Source organism: Peromyscus californicus, unplaced genomic scaffold (genome assembly GCF_007827085.1).
Source record: "Peromyscus californicus insignis strain IS unplaced genomic scaffold, ASM782708v3 Scaffold_8__1_contigs__length_139910024, whole genome shotgun sequence".
In the NCBI taxonomy this organism is placed as follows: Eukaryota; Metazoa; Chordata; class Mammalia; order Rodentia; family Cricetidae; genus Peromyscus; species Peromyscus californicus.
The window spans coordinates 56505479-56530512 of NW_026294606.1; the positions used below are offsets into that span (position 1 = coordinate 56505479).

The 25034-nt window shown below is 39.7% G+C and overlaps 1 protein-coding gene across 2 annotated transcripts; it reads right to left on the reverse strand.

Moving 5' to 3' along the window:
• Window positions 1-24600, reverse strand: LOC128103434 (aldo-keto reductase family 1 member C21-like). Of its 2 annotated transcripts, XM_052727832.1 has the most exons (9): window positions 24517-24600; window positions 20386-20553; window positions 19396-19512; window positions 18162-18239; window positions 17820-17942; window positions 14458-14567; window positions 13858-14023; window positions 2945-3027; window positions 1-43 (listed from the first exon to the last, which is right to left on the reverse strand). In XM_052727832.1, exons 1-9 carry the CDS (start codon window positions 24598-24600, stop codon window positions 1-3), a joined length of 972 nt encoding a protein of 323 aa, XP_052583792.1. The 2 variants fall into 2 exon arrangements, with proteins under 2 accessions (XP_052583792.1, XP_052583793.1); XM_052727833.1 differs by lacking the exon at window positions 18162-18239.
• Window positions 24601-25034: the final 434 nt, after the last annotated feature.

A 25034-nucleotide genomic window follows, 5' to 3' on the forward strand; every position in this document is an offset into this window, starting at 1 on the left:
TTAGTACTCATCAGAAAATGGATAATTAGGGTGGCCAGCAAACCTGCAGAGACAAAGAAAATATGTAATGCATTTGATCATTCTGTTTCTACAAGGAATTATTTCTATGAAGCTGATTTTAGAGTGGAAGTATAAAATTTTCTTTTCTTAAGGCACATAATCTTCTTTTCTTACTTTCAAAACCATTACTTTTTACTTGTAAAGAAAATAACAGATGAATGATTCAGATTTATCCTGCTTTCCCTAGTACTCAACATATAAAAAATGAAGAATCAAATGTTCAAACATGTATCTATCAACAAAAGTAAAGAAGGGCTGGAGAGATGATTCAGTCATTGAAACCACTGGCTGCTCTTCCAAAGGACCTAGGTTCTATTCACAACACCTACATGGTAGCTCACAACCACCTGTAACTCCAGTTCCAGGAATTCTTGCCTTCCTCTTGTTTATATGGCTCTAGGAATGCATGTGGTGCACAGTTATACATGTAGTCAAAATGCATATGTTTAAAAAATTTAGATAACAAATAAGAAAGAGGGTATTTTTAAGTAAGAAGGTACCTAGCCATTTATGCTAAAAACTCTCAAGGAGATCCTGTAGGCATCATTGCTGTGGATATCGCTCTGTATAAATAAAACACTGATTGGCCAGTAGCCAGACAGGAAGTATAGGCAGGACTAACAGAGAGGAGAATTGAGGGAACAGGAAGGCAGAGGGAGAGACCTGCCAGCCGCCACCACGGCAAACAAGATGTAAGGTACCAGTAAGCCATGAGCCATGTGGCAACTTATAGATTAATAGAAATGGGTTAATTTAAGATATAAGAACAGTTAGCAGAGGGAGGGGAAACTATAACCAGGATATAGTGTATGAGAAAAGACTCTGTAGCTTGAGTTTTCCTGCCTGGCCCACAGTCAGGACAAATCTCTATCACCTGCCAGTCCCACAGCCGCTCAGACCCAACCAAGTAAACACACAGAGACTTATATTGCTTACAAACTGTATGGCCATGGCAGGCTTCTTGCTAACTGTTCTTGTATCTTAAATTAATCCATTTCTATAAATCTATACATTGCCACGTGGCTCATGGCTTACCGGCATCTTCACATGCTGCTAGTCATGGTGGCGACTGGCAGTGTCTCTGACTCAGCCTTCCACTTCCCAGAATTTTTCTCCTCCTTGTCCTGCCTATGCTTCTTCCTGTCTGACTACTGGCCAATTAGTGTTTTATTTACTAACCAATCAGAGCAACACATTTGCCATACAGAACATCCCACAGCAAGACTCTATTTTCAATAACAGGAAAACAAATGAGAATAACTTTTTTTAATTAAATAAAAATATAAAGTCCATTGTCATTGTAATACCATATGATCAAACATTCCTAATTAAAATTTTTCAAAATAATTATGATATAGGAAAATTAGATGCAATAATAGCTATATATATATATATATATATATATATATATATATATATATATATATTTTGTCCAAGACAAAAATCTCATATCCAAGAAGTTAACCATAGATTACCATAACAAAATAGGCACACAAGTCATAAAGAGTTAAAAGAGTACTCATTGAAGATAATAATATGAATAATAGTTCTCTCTCTATGTAATATGTACTACTTTATTCATTTTCAGGATATTATTAATATTAAATTGTATCTAGAAATTTTTATTACATGCAATTTTGCATTATGTTTGTAATTTTCACACAATATCATATTTTTCATTTTGAAGTAATTTTCCCATAAGGAGTGAGAATACATTTTCCTTACTTTCCTTCATTTGTAATGTATCTTGTCTCAAACTCTAATTCTCTAGCCTTATATATAAAAAGAAAAATATGGCATCTTGGAGCTATAAATTCTCTACAGCAATGGAAATGTTTCTATATACTTTTTCATGTTTTTTAATGTATATGTGTGTGTCCATGTATATGTGTGTGCAGCTTCATTTGTGATTATAGATGCACATGTGTGTATACAAGTATGCACATGAATGTAGGGGACATAGGAAACCCTTAGATGTAATCCTCAAGAATGCATTCACCTCTTTTGAGGCAGAATCTCTCATTGACCTTATACTCACTAGTTAGCATAGGATGGCTGGCTTGCAAACCCCAGGGATTTTTTGGTTTTTTTCTCCAGATCACTTGAATTAAAAGAGCACATTACTGCTCTCAGATTTTAATCATGGTTTCTGATGTCAAACTCAGGTCTTCACACTTTCAAGGAAGTGCTTTACTGACTAAGCCATCTTTGAGCATTTCCTTGGGCCTTAAATGTTTTCTCTATAATTTCTACATTTCTCTTTAAGTTCTCTACATTGACCTCTTTACATTTCAGAAAATCAAACCCACTGTACTATTACACACATCAAGACAGCAGTTCTCAAACTAGAACACTGAGTTCCTAAACAAAAGCACATCAGAAAAAAAGTAAAGGTTTTCCACTATTAAAAAATCATTTAATTTCCTGAATACAGTGAACAATTCCACATAAAGGTCATGATATACAATACATTTAGTAGGATCTGGACTTAAGCAAGTGCTGGAGAAAATGACATGATGGCATGATATTGATATTGGAAATGATTCAATGGGCTCCTTGAAATGTCTACAGTGCATATCTACAGGGCATACGGATTTTTATCACCACAGGGAAGATGGAGATTCAGCAGTGATTCAGGCTGACCTGCATACTCCTTGAAACAGTACCGACTTTCAGGTACAACACATTAAGGTGACTCTGGGTCTGCTTACACTGCTGCTTTGAATAACGTCAGAACTCTGAATAGACTAGAAAGAATTCCAGAAGTTCTTTTTCTGAATTCTGGGCTCCAATTGCCTCTGCCTTCTTTATATTTATTGAAATAACTTTAAAAGCATTCCCCCTGAAAATAAATGGAATAAAGTATGTCACCAAAGTTACTTACATTGATGCATTCATGTATCGCAAATTTCTATTCAGTCCATCAAGGACTTTCATATCCTCTGAACTCAACTGGAATTCAAAAACCTACTAGACAGATAAGAACCATTTTTAGAAATTTAGACTGCATGTTTGCCAACTGGCACATTGTAAATACAACAGACTGAAATGTGATGACAAAAATGTTGAACAATCTCAGATCTTACAAAATACAAAGATATTCAGCAAAACACTCAAGTGAAAAATGAATATCAGGGACAATATCATTCAAATCCATCTGCATACTGAATCCATCCATAACACAGGCAAGAGAAATTTGAATGGAATGTGAGAAGGAAAGAAATCTAATGTGATTCAAAGAAGAGAACATCATTGCTTAAATCTAAATTTGGAGTGCAATTTTCTGAATGTGAAACACAATTTAGAAAACATTTATATAGTTTTATTTCCACATCTGAAAGGAAAGCAATCAAATATAAACATGTTGTTTTAAACATAACTTAAATGGACATTCTACTAATAATAATGTTGTTTTATAAATGATTAAGAACTGGCTTCCCACAAATAATATAAAATATATTGGGGCAACTCTAAGCAAGTAAAAGACCTGTATGATAAAAACTTTAAGTCTCTGAAGAAAGAAATTGAAGAAGATATCAGAAAATGGAAAGATCTTCCATGCTCATGGATAGGTAGAATTAACATAGTAAAAATAGCAACCTTACCAAAAGCAATCTACAGATTCAATGCAATCCTCATAAAAATCCCAACACAATTCTTCCCAGACCTGGAAAGAACAATACTCAACTTCATATGGAAAACACAAAACCCAGGATAGACCCAGGATAGCTAAAAGAATCCTGTACAATAAAACAACCTCTGGAGGCATCACCATCCCTGACTTCAAGCTCTACTGTAGAGCTACAGTAATAAAAACAGATTAGTATTGACATAAAAACCCAAATGTGGACCAATGGAATTGAAGACCCTGACATTAATCTGCACAACTATGAACATATGATTTTCGATAAAGAAGCCAAAATTGTACAATGGAAAAAAGAAAGCATCTTCAACAAATGGTGCTGGCATAACTGGATGTTAAATTGCAGAAGATTGCAAATAGATCCATATCTGTCCCCATGCACAAAACTCAAGTCCAAGTGGATCAAAGACCTGAACATAAATCCAGTTACATTGAACTTGATAGGAGAGAAAGTAGGGAGTAGTCTTGAATGCATTGGCTCAGGAGAACACTTCCTAAATATAGCACCAGTAGCACAGACACTGAGAACAACAAATAATAAATGAGACCTCCTGAAACTGAGAAGCTTTTGTAGAGCAAAGGACATTGTCAATAAGACAAAACAACAGCCTACAGAATGGGAAAAGATCTTCACCAACCCCACATCTGACAGAGGGCTGATCTCCAAAATATATAAAGAACTCAAAAAGCCAGACTTCAAAATACTGAACAATCCGTTTGAAAAATGGGCTACAGAACTTAACAGAGAATTCTCAACAGCAGAATCTCAAATGGCTGATGGACATTTAAGGAACTTCTCAACATCCTTAGTCATCAGGCAAATGCAAATCAAAACAACTCTGAGATACCATCTTACATCTGTTAGAATGGCTAAGATCAAAAACACAGAAGACAGCTTATGTTGGAGAGGATGTGGATCAAGGGGAACACTCCTACACTGTTGGTGGGAATGCAAACTTGTACAGCCACTCTGGAAATCAGTATGGCGGTTTCTCAGAAAATTGGGAATAAGTCTTCCTCAAGATCCAACTATACCACTCCTGGTATATATACTCAAGGAATGCTCAATCTTACCACAAGGACACTTCCTCAACTATGTTCATATCAGCATTATTTGTAATAGCAAGAACCTGGAAACAACCTAGATGCCCTTCAACTGAAGAATGGATTAAGAAAATGTGGCACATATACACAATGGAGTACTATACAGCAGTAAAAAACAATGATATCATGAAATTTGCAGGCAAATGGATGGAACTAGAAAATATCATCCTGAGTGAGGTAACCCAGATTCAGAGGGACAAGCATGATATGTACTCACTTGTAAGTGGATACTAGATGTAGGGGAAGGGATGGCCAGACTGCAGCCCACGGCTTTGTAGAGGCTAGCTGACAGGGAAGGACCCTGGGGGGACACACGGATAGTCCAGTAAAGTAGAAGTGGATGGAATCTGCATGAGCAGGCTGGGAGTGGGGGTTGGTGAAAGACAAGGAATGGGGGGTGAGAATATGGGTAAATGAGAGGGGTGAACTGGAACAGGGATGGAGTGGGAGAGCAGGGAAGGAGATACCATTACAGATGAAGACATACCATGATAGATGAAGATATCATGGGAGTGGGAAGAGGCAGGTTGCTGGGAAGTTCTGAGGAATCCACAAGGATTACCCCACCCTGGGGTCTGGGCTACTGGTGTTATATTCAGGAAGTGCTCTGCTGTGCCAAGAACCTGGAAACAACCTAGATGCTCCTCAACTGAAGAATGGATAAAGAAAATGTGGCACATATACACAATGGAGTACAACAGCAGGAAAAAACATGATATCATGAAATTTGCAGGCAAATGGATGGGACAAGAAAATATCATCCTGAGTGAGGTAACCCAGATTCAAAAGGACAAAGATAGTATGTACTCACTTGTAAGTGGATACTAGATGTAAGGCAAAGTATAACCAGACTACAACCCACAGCTCCAGAGAAGCTAGCTAACAAGGAGGGACCCTAAGAGAGACACATAGATAGCCCAGGGAAGGAGAAATAGATGAGATCTACATGAGCAAACTGGGAGTGGTGGGGTAATGGAGGGCAACGAATGGGGAATGAGAACATAAAGAAATGGGAGGGTCGACCTAGAACAAGGACAAAGTGAAAGAGCAAGGAAAAAGATACCATGAGAAATGAAGACATCATGGGAATAGGAAAAGGCAGGGTTCTGGGGAAGCTCTCAGGGATCCACAAGGATGACCCCACCTTGGACTACTGGCAATGATCCAAAGGATTCCAGGACTGGTCTACTCTGGTGACCAGTCTAGTGAATACCCTAACTGTCATCATAGAGCCTTTATCCAGTGACTGATGGAGGTGGATACAGGGATCCACAGCCGGGCGCCGGGCTGAGCTCCAGGAATCCAATTGATTGGAGAGAAGAGGGATTCCCCGGATGGTGGATGTCAAGACCATGATGGGAAGACGTGCAGAGATGACCGGCCACACTGGTGGAGACCCATGAACTGTGGACTAATGGCTGTGGAGCCCCCATGGGACTAGACTAAGCCCTCTGGATATCAGAAACAGCTGTTTAGCTCAAACTGTTTGGGGGATACCCGGGCAGGGAGATTGGGATCCATTCCTGGTACATGGGCAGGCTTTTGGAAGCATGGTGCCTGTGGTGCCTTGTGCAACCTTGGTGCGGCGAGGAGGGGCTTGGACCTGCCTCAGCTTGGTGTGCCAGGCTCTGCCGACTCCCCATGGGAGACCTTGATTTGGAGGATGTGGGAATCAGGGGTGACCTTGATTTGGAGGATATGGGGATCAGGGGTGGCTTGGGAAGGAAGACTGGAGGGTGGGAGGAAGGAGGAGGGAGGATCTATGGGTGGCATGTAGGGTGAGTAGAAAATTTCTTAATAAAAAAAAAGCTGGCTTCCAGGAGGTCATCTTTAATACAGTTTGGGCAGTTTATTTAACAGGATCATCTATAATTATTAACATTAAAACAAATCACTGGTCTTGATCTGAAAATAAATACCAAGAAAGAATGACAAAATAATAATATAAGAATATAGATTATGCAACCACTTACTCATTTAACTGACAGACATGGATGCAAAAATCACCTGAATATTTGAAAGTTATTAAAACAAAAAAAGGATATCAAGAAAAATCACAAAATTAAGTGGTTTCTATGTATAAATGAGACAGAACAGAATCAGATTATTTATTATAAAAATTATGAAAGTTTGTGTAGTATGTAAAATATTATCTACATAACAGAAAATTCCAATAAAATGATCATGGGTTGGACATCACAGTACTTTCAAAAACCCATAGTCTCCAAAATAATGAACAGATGTGATATCAAAGGCAGACTTAAATACTCTGGTTGGAAGTTAGCAAGTGGATCCCAAACCTTTTATTTCAGGAAAAATCCATAAATAACCAAAGCAAGCCAGGTGTGATGACACACGTCTATAATCCCACCACTTAGGTTGTAAAAGGCAGAACTAAGTTCAGAAGTTCCTGGTCATCTTCACCCACACTGCCAGCTGAAGGGCAGCCCACTTTAAAACTGACAACCTCAAAGTAAACCACCATCAGAAAATATAAAACCATCCACAAAAACAAATTCAACCCTAAACTCCAGAAAACTCCCTGGACCTAAAAAGCACAAGAAACTTAACTGCTTAAGATGTTTCAAGTTCCCGTTTTTTTTTTTTTGTTTTTTTTTTTTGTTTGTTTGTTTTTTGGTTTTTCGAGACAGGGTTTCTCTGTGTAGCTTTGCGCCTTTCCTGGAACTCACTTGGTAGCCCAGGCTGGCCTCGAACTCACAGAGATCCGCCGGCCTCTGCCTCCCAAGTGCTGGGATTAAAGGCGTGCGCCACCACCGCCCGGCAAGTTCCCGTTTTTTTTCTCTCACTTCTCGGTAACACCTCAGTAATGGAACTGCTGTCCTCAGTAATGGAACTGCTGTCCTCAGTAATGGAACCACACTAGCTCATGAAAAAGCGGTTGCATAGCTGCACTCTGCTGTGCATGGTGTATGCAGACATTTATTGCAAATTTAAAAAAAATCTCCACAGAAAATATGAAAATGTAAAATAACAGACACCAAATATCATCAAGCTGTGTTTAAGTAAGAGCAAAAGTGAGAAGCATTGTCATTTGGGAAAGCCAACCTCATTTCTAGATAATTAACGCATTAGGTAAAATATGTTAACTGACCACAAGAGTGAGGAGAGATGCACAGTCATGGGATGGTGAATTTTGTTAGCCATTTTCAAATTGAAAGTATGCTTTGGCTGACACTTGAAATCATAAACGAGTAATTCTGGTAGAACAAAAAAAAAAAACGAGGTGGAAAGAACAGAGGATGACATTTTCAAAATAATAGAGAAGAATATGGATGTGTTCCACACAGGAATGCTTAACGCCAGTCAACCACAAAAGAAAGTCATGAAGAATATAAGTCTATAGAGAAGGAATTCCTGTTCATGTTAATACATAACAAAAATTAGAAAAGTAGAGCTTTTTTTAGAAAAAGCTTCAAAATTCACTTAAGAAGCTGAGACCAATGAATTTCCAGAATACAACAGCATAGTTAATGGACTGACAATAAGCATATAGTAATTCCAGAGGAAGAGTTAGCCTCTCCCAAGGATCATTCTCTTAATTGGTTGCACAATACAAAGGGGTCAGCCTTGGAGCCATATAAGCATCATTAACGAAAATGGACTCAGCATGTTTAATTTATACAATGTTGAATACTAACACATACATACAGATATTTGTAAAAATAATAATTGGGAAATAGGGCCTATCAATTTGACAATGGAAGGGTATGGGAGAAGTTAGAGGTAGGGAACTGGAAAGGGGATGGAGAAAGGAAAACGGAGGAGGAATGTAGTGTAATTATATTTTAATAAAATATATAAAAATTATAGAAGATTATAAGAATATCTACTACATGTCTTGCAGGGTCCACTCTATTTTGTGAATAGATAGCAATTTGAATTAGAATACTTGATACTGAAAGGCCCCAGCATACTTGCTTAGCCTAACGCCATTTTGAGCAAGGCCTGAAAAGTGCGGGGAAAGTTCAGTTAGAGGACATGGGCACAAGAACAAACAGGGTATCTGCGGTCGGCCACCTGGCCCCAGAACAGGGAACTAAAAGGTCAGAAAAACAACTTGTACCCTAGATAAGAGCCAAGTCAGCAGGCGTGTCGAGCTCGGGGAAAAACCACGAACTGTCCTGAGTTTGAACCTGGCCTCATATGAATCGTCCAATCAGAACCCTGTAAACCATGCTTCTTGCTTCTGTACCCGCCCTTCTGCTGCCCGACCCTATAAAAACCCTCCACTCCAGCCCGTCGGCGCGCCAGTCTCTTGAGCCTCTGGAGTGACTGTGTCGCCCCAGGTACCCGTGTTCCTGAATAAAGCCTCTTGCTGTTTGCATCTGACTAGTGGTCTCGGTGTGATCTCTGGGCGAGGGTCTCTCCAGAGGGAAGACTACCTTCGGAGGTCTTTCATTTGGGGGCTCGTCCGGGATCGGAGACCCCCGCCTCGGGACCACCGACCCACTGTCAGGAGGTAAGTTGGCCGGCCACTGTCTGTCTGTATTGTCTCAGTCTGTTTACTTGTCTTTCGTTTTCGTCGGGCGTCCTAAGTCAGGTCTGAGTCGGTGGGGGCTGAAGGAGCTGACGAGCTCGGACTTCGCCCACTGAAACCCTGGAAGACGTTCCACGGGTATCTGAAGTCCCCTCTGGGGCACGGTTTTTTGGGGCCACCCACGCATCAGAAGGATACGTGGTACTGGCAGGGGACGGAGAATTCAAACACTCCGCGTCCCCATCTGAGTTTTTGTTTTCGGTTTTACGCCGGAGCCGCGCAGCGCGAAATTCTGTGGTCTGTCTTGTCTGTTTGTTTCTCGTTGTGTGTCTAACCCTTCTTTATTTAGAGACCACCATGGGACAGGCTGTCGCCACCCCACTGAGCCTAACCACGGACCACTGGTCCGATGTTAAGGCCCGAGGAAACAATGAAGGTGTCATTATCAGGAAGAACAAATGGACCACCCTCTGCGAGGCCGAATGGGTCATGATGAATGTCGGCTGGCCGCGAGAGGGATCTTTTAACCTCTCTCTTATTTCACAGGTGGAGGGCAAGGTTTTTGCCCCTAGCCCTTATGGGCATCCCGACCAGGTCCCATATATCGCCATCTGGAGATCACTGGTCGAGAACCCATTTCCATGGGTTAAGCCTTTCCTTCCACAGCCACCTCCAGTCTCTGGGCCTTCTGCGCCCCCCAACCCGGACTCCTCCCTTTACCCCGTGCTCCCTCACAAGGAGACTCCTAAGCCTCCAGTCCTTCCCCCAGACCCCCAGACCCCCCTTATAGATCTCCTGACGGAGGACCCACCACCATATCAAGCCGGACCACCTGGAGAGCCGGCCGAAGCGGCCCCAGCCGCCGCCCCGGTGGCGGCGCCCCCGGCCATGCCCGTGGCAGATCCGGAAGTCACCTCGACTCGCAGGACCCACGGGGCTGAAGAAGAGGACGCAGCCCCGTCCCCAATTGCCGGCCGCCTCCGTGGCCGCCGGGATGACCCCCCTAATGAGTCCAGGGCCTTCCCGCTCAGAGAGGGGCCGAATGTCAGTTGCAGTACTGGCCCTTTTCAGCCTCAGACCTCTATAATTGGAAACAACATAATCCCCCTTTCTCCAGGGATCCTGTTGCCTTGACCGGCCTAATTGAGTCCATCCTAGTGACTCACAGGCCGACTTGGGACGACTGTCAGCAGCTCCTGCAGATCCTCTTAACAGTAGAGGAGAAGCAGAGAGTTTTCCTGGAGGCCCGGAAGCAGGTTCCGGGCGATGACGGGAGGCCAACCCAACTCCCAAATATCATCGATGCAGCTTTTCCCTTGACCCGCCCAGACTGGGACTTCAATACACCTGAAGGTAGGGAGCATCTACGTCTCTATCGCCAGTTGCTCTTAGCGGGTCTCCGAGCAGCCGCCAGAAGGCCTACCAATTTGGCTCAGGTAAGGAATGTGATACAGGGAAAGGAAGAAACACCCGCTGCATTTTTAGAGAGGCTGAAGGAGGCTTATAGGATGTACACTCCGTATGATCCAGAAGACCCAGGGCAAGCATAAGGTGTCATCCTATCATTTATCTATCAGTCTAGCTCAGATATCAGAACCAAATTGCAGTGGCTGGAAGGTTTACAGGCGCTAGGTTTGCCAGACTTATTGAAGGAAGCAGAGAAAGTGTTCAATAAGAGAGAAACTCCTGAGGAGCGTGAGGAAAGGAGATGGCAGAAACAAGAGGAAAGGGACAAGAAACAGCATAGGGAGATGAAAAAGGTTTTGGCCGCCGTTGTGTCTCAGGGACAGCGGAGAGAGGGAGATAGGTCGGGAGAGCGAAGGAGGCCACCCCTTGATAAAGATCAATGTGCTTACTGCAAGGAGAAGGGACACTGGGCCCGAGAGTGCCCCAAGAAGCCACAAGGACCCCGCCGGCCCAAGCCCAAGACCGTAGACCTCCTTAGTCTGGAAGACTAGGGGAGTCGAGGCCAGGAGCCCCCCCCTGAGCCTAGGATAACCCTCAAGATCGGGGGGCAGCCCGTGACCTTCCTGGTTGATACTGGTGCCGAACATTCAGTCCTAACCCATGCCGGAGTGCCTCTTAGCCGGCATTCTGCACTGGTGCAGGGGGCAACTGGAAACAAGAGGTATTATTGGACTGCCGAGAGAAAAGTCCAACTGGCATCAGGGCAAGTAACTCACTCCTTTCTGCATATACCTGAATGCCCCCATCCGCTGTTAGGATGGGACCTATTAACCAAATTGAAGGCACAAATCTATTTTGATGAGAAGGGACCGAGGGTCACGGGTCCTAAAGGAGACCCTCTACAAATCCTTGCCCTCAGTTTAGAGGAAGAATACCATTTGTTTGAGCCAGAACCCCCGGAGAAATCACCTGAGGAGCTACAGAACTGGCTGAGAGAGTTTCCTCAGGCCTGGGCAGAGACTGGGGGCTTGGGGCTGGCACACGATCAGCCACCGCTGGTGATCTCACTAAAGGCCTCCGCGACTCCCGTTTCAATCAGACAATACCCAATGTCACGGGAAGCTCATGAGGGGATCAAGCCCCATATTCGAAGGCTCCTGGACCAAGGGGTGCTAAAGCCCTGCCAGTCCCCTTGGAACACCCCTCTCTTGCCTGTTAAGAAACCGGGGACAGGGGACTACAGGCCGGTCCAGGACTTGAGAGAGGTCAATAAGCGGGTGGAGGACATACACCCCACGGTGCCCAACCCCTATAACCTTCTGAGCACCCTCCCACCGACCCACGTCTGGTACACTGTGCTAGACCTGAAGGATGCCTTCTTTTGTTTAAGACTGCACCCTCAAAGTCAAATGACAAAAACTCTTTGAAAAACAGCAGGGATGGTTTGAAGGATGGTTCAGAAGGTCCCCCTGGCTCACCACCCTCATCTCCACCCTTATGGGACCCCTTCTGATTTTATTGCTCCTTCTGACGCTCGGGCCCTGTATCCTAAACAGACTTGTCCAATTTATCAGGGAACGCGTTTCTACTGTTCAGACCTTGGTATTGACCCAACAATACCAACGACTCAACCAGGTGGAAATGGAGCCACATCCCTATTCTTCCCCATGAATGGAGGATTCCATTCCCTGAGATAAGAAAATGGGGGAATGAAAGGCCCCAGCATACTTGCTTAGCCTAACGCCATTTTGAGCAAGGCCTGAAAAGTACGGGGAAAGTTCAGTTAGAGGACATGGGCACAGGAACAAACAGGGTATCTGCGGTCGGCCACCTGGCCCCAGAACAGGGAACTAAAAGGTCAGAAAAACAACTTGTACCCTAGATAAGAGCCAAGTCAGCAGGCGTGTCGAGCTCGGGGAAAAACCACGAACTGTCCTGAGTTTGAACCTGGCCTCATATGAATCGTCCAATCAGAACCCTGTAAACCATGCTTCTTGCTTCTGTACCCGCCCTTCTGCTGCCCGACCCTATAAAAACCCTCCACTCCAGCCCGTCGGCGCGCCAGTCTCTTGAGCCTCTGGAGTGACTGTGTCGCCCCGGGTACCCGTGTTCCTGAATAAAGCCTCTTGCTGTTTGCATCTGACTAGTGGTCTCGGTGTGATCTCTGGGCGAGGGTCTCTCCAGAGGGAAGACTACCTTCGGGGGTCTTTCAATACTTCCCTGGTTGTAGTGCACTGTGCCAGTAGAATATGCCAGAAGTAATGGTATTCCTGATCTAGATTAGAATATAATCATACATGAAAGCCCTTTCCAAGAACTCAGAAACTAATTTGCAATTGTGAAAAGTAGTGAAGTAAAGCCAAAGTTGCTTGGAAGAAGCATTAAGAACTATGAAGACAAGAGCTGGAGAGGCCAAGGAACTACATGGAGATGAAGCAGGCTCTACTGTGAACAGTCTTCTACTATGTCTTGGAGCAGACATGACAGAACCCATCCAAGAGGAGAAAACTTCTCTGAGGTCAGATGAGACAGGAAAAATTCTAACCATAGAACAAATAGTTGCACAAATGTTTTATATATGGAATCCCTACAAAGAACAATTAATTGCATAAATGTTTTTATATGGAGCCCATACATGGAATTGGGTTGTTCTTTTAACTCAAACAACTGTTCATGATGAAAATAAATGACCTCCTCTTTGAAAAGAAAGTTACTCTCCACCAGATTTGAAGATACTTGACATAAAATTAAATTTAAAGAAGTTAAATACCTGGGTGTCAAAATAAATGTATATGCAGGAAAATATGAAACAGAACACAAATAATTTGCAGACCTAAGATTATCTAGTTTGGGTGCCTCATTTCAGCTGACAAAGGGTCATTTCATTCACTTAAGGTTACTAGGTGCATTACCAATGTAATGCTGAGACAAGAAATCTATCTTCAACCTAATTCTAGTTCTATATTACAACAAAAGCGATGATGCTATTACAGAACAGGATAAAACCCTTCAAATGTATATAAAAGACAAAAGCCTGGGAAAGCAAGGTAGAAGGACAAGGCTGATAAAGGCTCCTGAGTTTCTAAAGAAGTACAAATAATGAATCAGTATGAACAATTTTGAAGCCCACAGCCTCATTCATCACCTTTATGTTCTCTTTGACCCGCTTTTCATTGAAAGTGCTGTTGAGGGCCACAATCCCACGCTGCAACTGGTAGCGCAGGGCAATCAAGGCTGGAGTTTGATTGTATTTTTTGGCCATGGAACAAAGAACTGGTTCATCCAAGAGAACAGGGGAGTTCTGGTCCACCCTGGAATGAGATATAAGGGGGCTAAATCCCTCAATCTATAGCATGTAAAAGTGTTTGAAATATAAATGAAGATGGCCATAGACAATGGGTTTTCCCAAGTGTGTTCCTGGACTGGTAACACCAATATCATCTTTCATTCTCTCCAAAATGCAAACTATCTCTGCTTCCAGATCACAGAGTATGAACTTAGAACTGCAGGACTATAGGTATGTCAATAGCAGTTGTTAACTTATGTTTAATTTTTTTTTTTTTTTGGTTTTTTGAGACAGGGTTTCTCTGTGTAGTTTTGGTGCCTTTCCTGGATCTGGCTCTGTAGACCAGGCTGGCCTCTCAACTCACAGAGATCTGCCTGGCTCTGCCTCCCCAGTGCTGGGATTAAAGGTGTTCTCCACCTCTGCCTGGCTTTTATGTTTATTTTTTAATAACCTCATTACCATCCTACATATCGTTGTGTTCCCAGGACACCATAGGCAACCAGTATAATGTCATTTGACTTGCAGAAATCTAGAAGTTTCATTTGGTTGAGATAAGGATGACATTCTACCTGCAGAGGAATGAATAAATATATTGCATTACATGATTATTCACATTGATTTAAAGAAAAGTGTTAAAATACAATAAGCTGAATTAGGACAACTTGTGTAACAAAGTGTGAATTGACTATAACAACACCAAGACTTAAGCAAATAACCCCCAATTCATTCTTATTCAAGAAACTTTGATTAATTGCAGTGGGTCATTTTTAAAAAGGTATGAAAATAGAGGTTCCTTGGAAGTAGAAGGGGTTGTGTGTGGGTAGAGAAGGGAACAATAAAGGATAATTGGGCAGTTTAACTAAGGAACATATATAAATTTTCAAAAGAACACATACAATTTTTTAAATGTTTGACAAAAAATACTGTGTTTGTTCATAGCTCTAACTCCAGAATTTAGGAGACTCTGTGTGTGTGTGTGTGTGTGTGTGTGTGTGTGTGTGTGTGTGTGTGTACATATGTGTGTACATGTACCACAGTATGCTTTTGGAGGGATCAAACTCAGGTTTTCTGTCTTGGCAGTAAATGGATTTACTCACTCTTCTGTCTCACTGGCCCCATGGTATATATGTTTTATCAATACATTTATTGTACTGATGGGCTTCATAAAGACATGTTTATATAATTTCATTTTGTACTTTGATCCTATTCACTCTCACCTCCCATTACTACCCATAATTTCCATTCAATTCTCCATATTTTAAATTATAATGTCTTATGTTCCTAGGAACAGTTAAAAAACAACCATTTTGAATTCAATCAAACTTTGCACAAAATCCTAGGTGCAAATACTCATTTTCTCTAGGCAGAATCATGACAGAGCCTAGATGCAGAGCAGGGAATAGAATTACTAAGTTTTGACTATTAAATAGTACGACAAAGCATGAACTATAAAGTCTATAGGTTGAAAAAGCCAGTTGGGTAGAAACCTCAAATTTGGCAGATTTTAGCAAGAACTGAAAACTAAAAGTTAATCCAAATAAGTGAAGTAATTCAAAATCAATACTTTCATAAGAATGTGCACACAAAAAGGAGGTAATTAGACATAGAAAAAGAAAAACTCCATGTCATTATCAATTGTGGTTAATATAGCAAATCCTTTTTCAGAACATTGATAACTAAAGGTATACATTTTACCAATAGCTATAGTGGAACTGAACTTGCTATATGAATTTTCTTTCATATACAATAAAGCAAGAAGTAACAATAAAGCTGAAAGGGAGAATTAGTATTGTCAAACTGAAGCAAAATAATTGACTCAGGCAAATATCTTTGATGGATTCACAAATACTATGTGACAGTTCATCATAAAGTATAAATTCCTTCTTCTAAATCATCGTGCACCTAAGTCACAGTATTTACAATGGAGGAAAAAATGTTGAAAAAGAAAAGATATGCCTGAGACTATTAGCATTACCACACTGTCAATAGAACATCATGAACAGCAGGACATTGTATCAGTACATGATACTTTATTGAACATCGGAACATGGGAGGATGTTTCTTTGGGAAAAAAATTAACATTATGTGTAATAGGCCATTCACACTCAATTCCTCATTATACAAACATGCAGTGGTAGAAAAACTATCTTTAATTAAAATATAAATATCTGAATCAATCCAGTATTTTAAGTATTCTTCCTAGATGTCATTTGGAAAAACAGTGGTCTATATGAAAGTATAAAAACATGGGAAATATTTGGGAAAGATGTATGAATACCAATTTTACCTTGATGAGAGAAGAACTACCTAAGGTGATTTGGGGAACAGGGAAATTTTACTGTGAACTGATAATTCACAACAGCATGAGAGCTGGAGAGATGACTCCGTAGTTAAAGCCATTGATACACAAGGAAGGGGCCTGGAATTCAGACTCCAAGAACCTGCATTTGTTTGAGATGGGCAGACTGCTCTGCCCATATTTCTATATTTTGCGGCCAGAGACAAATGATCCAAGAAGAAACTCAGTTAGCAAGACTGCAAGACTAGCCTTATTCAAAATGGGTTTGAATGAGAAAGCATGTTTCAAAGAATGAGCTGTAGAGAAAGACTTCTAACATCAGCCGTAGGCCTCCACTTATATATTTGCACACACTGTATGTACACCTAAGCACATATACAAGAAAAGAAAACATATAGAAAGGAACATTATAAACTCAGTTCTCATAATATAAATCTAATCATAAAATAATATGTCTTCATTCCTAGGAGAAGTTTTATGAGATCATTAGAGGTTGATAGTGATATGTGCATCTAACTTTGAAAGATTTGGCAACATATTACACACATATATTAATGTGTAATCAAATATATGTTACTGTAATTTGCAGACTTGCAAAATGTCAACAATTTTGGACATAGACGAAGAAATATAGAAGATTTGTACCATCCATTCAAATTTCTTAAGTGCTTTAAAGTTATCATAAAATTACATAAAAATTATTAATGTCACATTATTTTTCTTATTTTAATATTTGAATATCCAGTGATTTGATTCTTATATGCCAAGAACATAAATAGCATACACTCTCATTTCCTATATGTGACCTTATCTTGTCTACTGCAAGTTGTTATATATACCTGAGAGAATGGAGCCACAGATACAGGGAAGTTCTTTCACACTTTATTTGATGCCATAAACCAGGAGAAGAAATTGAAATACGCTCAGAAACAAAGTCAGCTGAAGTATTGTTCAAAGTTTCTGAGTATTAATTTTACAAACCCAAGTAATACCGCCAAATAATAAACTTCTTCCCTCTAACCTAGATGAGAATTGTAGTCTGCTGTAACTCTTAATGTAGCTAAGTCTTGGTTCATAATCAACAAAGTATATGAATCCTACAGAAACCCAGACCAGCATCATCTGTTAATTTCACAGCATCCTTGTTTTCTGGACAAAGTTTTCTCAAGCTTTCTCAGTCTTATCTAAGTACAGTTCCTTACAGCTTTTCCCCATTAATCATCGTTCATTCTTAACTATCAGGTATAAGTTCACCTTTCCTTCGGAGTGTGATGAATGACTATAGTCTACCTTGATCTTCCATATCTATCTAAAATACAAGAAAAGGATCTGCCAGTATTTTCCACTAAGACTTCACAGAGTGAAACACAATCTACTATTGTAAATATGCTATGCATAAATACTCTGCTGTTAGCTTGTTTGTTCCCCATCTAAGATGAATGTTAAAAGAGTACCTATCGACCAGTGGCAAGAAGGGAAACAAAGGAACAAACAACAAGGAAAAGAGGCTGAGGATGCCCACCTGATTGCACACAGGCTTGTACTTGAGCCCTGGCTTGTTCAAGATTGTCTCCAGCTGCCTGCGGTTAAAGTTGGACACTCCAATGGACTTGGTCAGTCCTGCCTCCTTACACCTCTCCATGGCCTAGACAAGAAAAAATGGTCACAAAGTATTTTATGTGGTTGCATAACTCTTTTGTTTCTATTACATTAAAGTCGTACATGCTACCCCAGCTCTTAAACAAAACAGCCCTTGGAAATAGCCTCCAACACAGAAGACACACTCCATTTTCATGTATGAAATTGTGGTCTGACTTTTTCTCTCCCTGCACACTCCCTTGTGCTCCTTAATCCCAGTACTCACTTCCCAGGTTGCACAGAGATCCACTGTGTCAAACATTAGTTTTCCATATTCATCTACTGGGTATGCATGTTCTCCTGGCTGGAATAGAAACAAATGTTAAAGTAACCTCTCAACAAACACATTTTTCCAACCAGTAGCAATGATTCTAGGGAAAGGGATTGCTGAGAACTAAACCTCCACAAGATAGATGGGTCATATTTAATATAATTATATTTGTCATGTGTAGATGTATCCAAACTTCTTATTAAATAATAAACACAGAACCAATGCAAAGAAGAAAGCCAAGAGGTCAGAGCTAAGAGCTAAAACCTTACCCTTCCTCCTGCGGTGGTCCTACCTCTCCGAACCAGAGCTACCCCTGTGTTAAAGTCTTTATATAGAGTTCCTGTCCTGCCTTCTCATTGGTTGTAAACCCAACCACATGACCGCCTCCTCACAGCCTGTCTGTATAAGCCTCCAGGTTTTCCATGATTGGTATTAAGATTAAAAGCATGTGTATCCAATAATGGCTGTATCCCTGAACACACAGAGACTTACCCAGCTCTGCCTACCAAGTGCTGGAATTACAAGCGTACGCTACCACTGCCCTGCTTTCCTATGGCTTGCTAATAGCTCTGACCCCCGGGCAACTTTATTTATTAACATACAAATAACATTTTAATACAAATAAAATATCACCATAGTCATGTAGTTTGAATGTTGAGTTATGTGAAATTCTTTTGGGTTGTAGGATTCTATTTTTTTTATACCTATTATATGTATTCATAAATATTGCATCTCTGGGTCATTATGGAGTATCATAGCTGACTTTTATCATTCTTTAGAGCTTTCCAGTAGGTGGATAACCAATTTGTCATCTCTTCCCTGGAGAAGATTATTTCTCTTGCTCTAATTCCTTATTGCCTCTAGTCCGTTGTCTGGTGTTTAGGCCTCATGTGATTCCCCTCTTCCTTATTAACATGACTACTGGTCCTTCCTCAGGTCTTCTTTAGTCAGCATGTTTGTGAGTCTTCATGAGTATAGCTTCTCTGATATCTCTAGAAGATGCCATCTCACAGAAAATTTTCTACTCCGTTGAATCTTACAAGCATTCTGTCTTCTTCTCTACTGTGAATGTTGTGCCTTAGCAGGAGTTGTGTTTTAGATGCATAGAACCTACAGTTGCTGCAGTACTAAACCATCATAAATATAAACTACTCTAAATGAAATATTTCTGGAGATTCAAACAACATACTTTCAGGGCCACTGGGTAATGTATGAGATACAGGTCCACATAATCCAGCTGAATTTTCTTAAGTGACTGCTCCAAGGAAGACCTCACTAGTTCTGGACGAAGACAATCACACCAGACCTATAGTAGAGGGTGGAATTCAGGTTGAATTAATAAATTGTGATAATTTGTTCATTTACTTTACCTCATACAGAAACATTTTTCTACTGATTTGAAATTGATGTGCACATGGGGAATATTCCACTTCTTCCCAAATGTCCTTTAATCTGATTTAGCCATGCACATCTCTTACATTTATCATGAATTAATCTTGGAAATTACTCAATACTCAACATTTTAATCAAGCAATAATAATGTTCATCATCAATATTATGTTTCACTGAATTTAAAATGCACAGTAAGAGTCTAATACTCTTACCCAAGCAACTTAATATGAAATAGTTAGTGGTGGTGGTATCTGCATATGTATGTGCTGTTGTGCTTATTTAGTATACACATATGGACAGATGTCAATCTTGGGTGCCTATCTCTATCACTCTCTGCCTATGTAATTTTTAATATATGTAATTGTAGGGAAAATATTTACATTTTATTTAATGCTATATTAATTACATCTTGCTTAACATCCCAAATCTAATCTTATTTTCTCTCATTGATAAAAGTATCTAAAATTTTCAGAGTAATGAGAACTGTTAGAAAGATATCCAGGAGATAAGCAAGGCTACCGACTCTCTTCCATAGTCCAGGTTACATCATATTCCTATGAACTTAGATGTCAGAATGAGAGGCATCAAATCAAATTAAATTCATGAATCTAAATATAGCAATAATGAGAAAACCATTCTCTGTCAATCAACACTGTATAGGACAAGCAAATGCATGCAAGTAAAATATAAACCAGTAAGTACTCTTCACTATCAATTACTGATCTAATCCTATGAACGTCTCTTCAGATACCATGGTTCATTCACAGGTACATTATGTAAATAGTACCTTTGTTGTGTAAAATATATCTTTTCTCTTCACAGTGCCATCAGCAATCTTGCTTCGTATGACCTCTCCCACATAATCTTCAGTTTTATAAACAGAAGCACAATCAAAATGACGGAAGCCAGCATCTATAGCTATTTTGGTGGGCTCCTTAATCTTACTCTTGGGAACCTGAAGAGCAACAAAAGGTTTATAGACAGATATTCATGACTCAGAATGTATGCAGGTGCAAAATGTGACCTGTTCTGGTATTAATTTTCCCCCACATCTTTTGAGGTAAAGACTACATGTAAGTTTACTGTGACATTTGTCGATGTGGTATCAAGAGTGAGGCAATCTGGGAACCTCATCTGTTCTTGCCAAGCACAGGTTGAACATTGCCACAGGAGGGCTCAACTAGCACCTAGGATCCAGGATTTACTACAGGGAATCGTAAGAATAGTAAACAAAATTTACACTGGAAAATATGCTCCAATTGACATAAAAATTAAATGCTGTGTAGGGGAATTCCACCCACCCCCAAGCCAAGGCCATAAAACTGTGTCAAAGTTCCAGGAAGTCAGCTATTTGATGATTTCAGAAGAAAAACAGCTGATATAACTTATATAACTGATGATTGCAAAAAGATAACAGACCCTGCAGTTTCAAGAAAAACAGCTAATTTAAGAAAAAAACAAAAGGCTAACTTCTCTAATCTGTCGCTAATGATCCTCCCTTTCCTCTTCCTATCCTTAGCTACAAAAATGCAACTTAAAAGACAATGTCTGTGTTCCCTTGAACTCTGGTCACTGAGTGACTAGGTCCTGTGCCATGATCACAGTGTAGCCAGAACCTGAGAATCCCTTCTCTGGCATAAAGTAAATCTTTCTCTAGCTGTTTGAGGTAATTTAAATGTTCATTTGGTTTCTTCCTACAAACTTAATTCTTACATATTCTTATACTGTAGATCTTCCATGAGCTTTCTTCCAGGAAAAGAAGACAGAATTCATCAAATTCCCCAATCACTGAATTCACAAAGGGTGTTCTCATGTTTAAATGAATACTGTTTAGAGCCTCCATTCAAAGACCTTCATTTTCAGTTTGTTACATAAACACTTGACTTAACATGTCCCCAAGTCCTGTCTCCAAATCAAAGTATGTTTATGAAAGCCCCAGTGCTTGTCAAGGCAGTACAATTGCGACTCACATATTATGAAATCAGTGTTCTTAGTTTTAGCAATAAAATTACAACACACAATGACACACCTGCTTTCTTCTCTAGACACCACCTTTTGCTTCTTTTGATTCCTTAAGTGCTCCCAATCTTCTCCTACCCTTTATTCTACTTTCCTCCACAAATTTAAGCAATTCTTGTCATTTTTCATCATTGTCCTTTGGACACCTTAAAAACATCTTAGTCCATTGAGATGACTCAACAGATTAAGAATTTATCAACAGTCCTGATGATCCTTTTTCAAACCCTAGACCCAAATGGTGGAAGAGAAATGACCTAAGACTGTTGTTCTCTGTCCTCCACAATGGTACCATAGCAAGTACACACATACATACATACATACAGAGAGGGGGAGGGGAACAATGAGAGAAAAGAAGAGAAGAGGAGATAAGAAAGAGAACAAACAAAATTAAAAGGAATAAATTTATAGAACAAAAAAGTGAATTCAAAGTTCTAGAACTCTTCCATAGACACACATCCGTGGTCAGGATAATCACATTACTGGAAAGCAGCTTTCATTCCAGGCAAGTAAACTCTCCAGTTCTACACTTCCATTGCAAAGAATTGTTTGTACTATTGTGCATTAAGTCCAACACATTGAACACAGATCAATTATGTCTAAATTCCATTACTAAGTTCCTCATTTCTGCTAGGTTATTGTCCCATTTTTATTTCTAGTTGTTTCTTTTGCACCAAGAATAGTTAATGGAGTTAGCTCTGCAACCAAAGTCTGTAATAACAGCACTGGAAAGACCCCGGGGGATTAAAGCTTCAAAACCAGCCTGTTTGCAGAGTGATACTTCTGGGAAACATCAACAGCCACAAAAATAAGACATGGGGACATCTACTTAGCCCAAATCATATAAAGAAAATGAGATAATAAGTCAAACTCAAAGCAGAGCACCAAAGTTAAATGACTCACATATCTTATCTTAGAAACATTATTGTACTAATATCTTTGGCTTTATAAAAGTGTAAAATATCTTCAACAAAAAAAATAAGTATAAAAACCTCTCTGGTTACAATCAACTTGCAATTGAGGAAGCTGACAGCTAGTATTCTTTTTTGCTTCTTTTGTATATAATTTATGCAGATAGATTTGCAACTTACTAGCAAAAGAGTATGAGAATGTATGAAACATTGAACATCAACATGCTTCTGATCTGTAAAACTAGAATCTTCTCAAAATTCTGTTTCAGTTAATATGTATTAATTTCATATACTAATCGTGTTCAGTGACCATGTACCCTGAATAAATAGGGACAGTCCACATTTGACATGCCTTATAATTTCCTTACATTTTCCTTCCTTATTTTCTTCTGATCTAGATACTGAGAAATACATGTTAAGTTATTGCAAACCACAGTCTTACTCCAAACTGGGAGACACAAAAACTTACTCTTTCTATCCAACTGCTTTTTCATTCCTGGTATATAAATTCTCTTGGTCATTGTTTATCCCATATCATTTCCAGCCTTAGCCTCTAGTGATGTTTATTATTCAAGTTAACTTGTTATAGTGTCCTATTCTGAGACAGAGTAAGTAACTCTTTGTTTCCCTTTGGCAGGCAATCATAGGAATGTATACAACAGTTGGATCTATGTCACTACAAAGGAAAGAATACCATTTTCTTTTATAAATGAATAATTCACAATGAATAGATGAAATGTTTTATCTGTGCTTTAAAATATTTTATTGTGTATATCTACTGCATATGGTATCATGTTACATAAGAACATTTTTATACAACATATAATGTTGAGCATATGCCCCACCCAACACTGTGCTCCTTCCCTTCCCTCTTTTCATTTCCTCCACATTAATCCCCTTCATTAACTTAACAATTTCACTTTATGACAGACATATCTACATACATGATCTTGTATGTCTATATAAAACTAAGGAACTGTAAATTAGAGGAAACATATTTGTCCTTTTGAGACTGGATTTCTTTGCTTTATATAATTACTTTCACTTTTATTCATTTTCTTAAAAACAACAGAATCTTTGTCATCTTTGTGCTTGAATATATATATATATATATATATATATGTGTGTGTGTGTGTGTGTGTGTGTGTGTGTGTGTGTATGTATGTATACATATATTTTGTATTTGTTCTGTTGTTGGAGACCTAGGTTGGATTCATAACTTAAATACTGTGAATAGTGCTACAATAAAGACTAATGAGCAAGTGTTTCCATAATATGTTCACTTGATGTCCTTGGATATTCAGCCAGGAGTGACATAGTACATTTTCTTTATCTATTTACTGAATGATGAGCACATAAACTGCTTCCATGTATCACTTATAATAAAAAATGTTACAACAGACAAAGATAATTAGATAACAGCTTCTATGTGGGCAATAACTTTTAAAATATGTCTTCAAAGCATATGAAGCAACAGAAAAAATATAAAAATACAATCATATTAAATTTTGAGATTTCTACACCACAAACCCCTATCCTGTAATTAAAAAGCAACAGTCACTCAAGAAGAGTTAAAAATCTATAGAACATGAAGAACCATTCTTCTTACAAAACACTAGTCTAGAATTCAAAACTGACAAAAACCACATAATCCATTTTTTGAATGGGTAGCCTATCTGAACACACTTTTCCCAAAAAGAAAAATACACTGTAAGCAAACATTTAAAGCCTCTATAATATTCATTTTCAGGAAGTGAAGCAAAAGGAAACGGATTTAAACAAAAGAAAACATGGCTCCAAGGTAATTAGCAGGAAGCTAATGACCACACTCTGTCTCTGAAAATCTCTGTTACAGGCCCTAGCCCGAGGAAAGAGAGAATCCAGGAAGCCCAGTGTCACCAGGAAGTGAGTGACTTTGCGAGTCATATAGATTTACATTTATTCTGGTTCTATTTCTTCTGAATTTTCAAACCAGGCATCACTGTTTTTACCTCTGCAGGTACAGCAGTACCAAAGCCCAGCACAGGAATGAAGTGCCCATCATTCAGTTCCACAAGTTGACACTTGGAGTTCATTGTTTGTCACTCTTCGGGATAAGTTGTCTCTGCTTGATGTTCTCCTTCACAGGTCATTTAAATAATGGTAGCTCTTCCTCTGCCTTCTAGGCTAAATAATAGTTTATGACGTGTGGGAGGAGTTAAGCTGCTTTCCACAAGTGAGGATAAAATGAGAGCCAGTTAACTTATTTATAAAAGAGAGAATTCTTTCTTCCCTTTTGTTGAAAAAATATTTTTATACAATTAATCCTGATACTCCCTTCCTCTCCCTCTGCCCCTTCCTAACTTCCTTCCCATCCAGATCCACCCCTTCGGTCTCTCATTAGAAAACAAACAGGCTCTTAAAGGAATATGGTTGATATGATATGATAAGTAATATCACATAACATAAACCCAAAACTAATACATTGGAATAGGATAAAACAAAGAAACATAAGGAAAAGAGCCCCAAA

What these genes read in the sequence shown, in the direction of transcription:
- LOC128103434 (XM_052727832.1), bottom strand. Translation starts at nt 24,600, where the DNA reads ATGAACTCCAAGTGTCAACTTGTGGAACTGAATGATGGGCACTTCATT. An exon ending in ATATATTTTACACAACAAAG is followed by an intron (nt 19,513 to 20,385) that starts GTACTATTTACA and finishes CCTCTACTATAG; the next exon opens with GTCTGGTGTGATTGTCTTCG. An exon ending in ACAAGCCTGTGTGCAATCAG is followed by an intron (nt 14,568 to 17,819) that starts GTGGGCATCCTC and finishes ATTCCTCTGCAG; the next exon opens with GTAGAATGTCATCCTTATCT.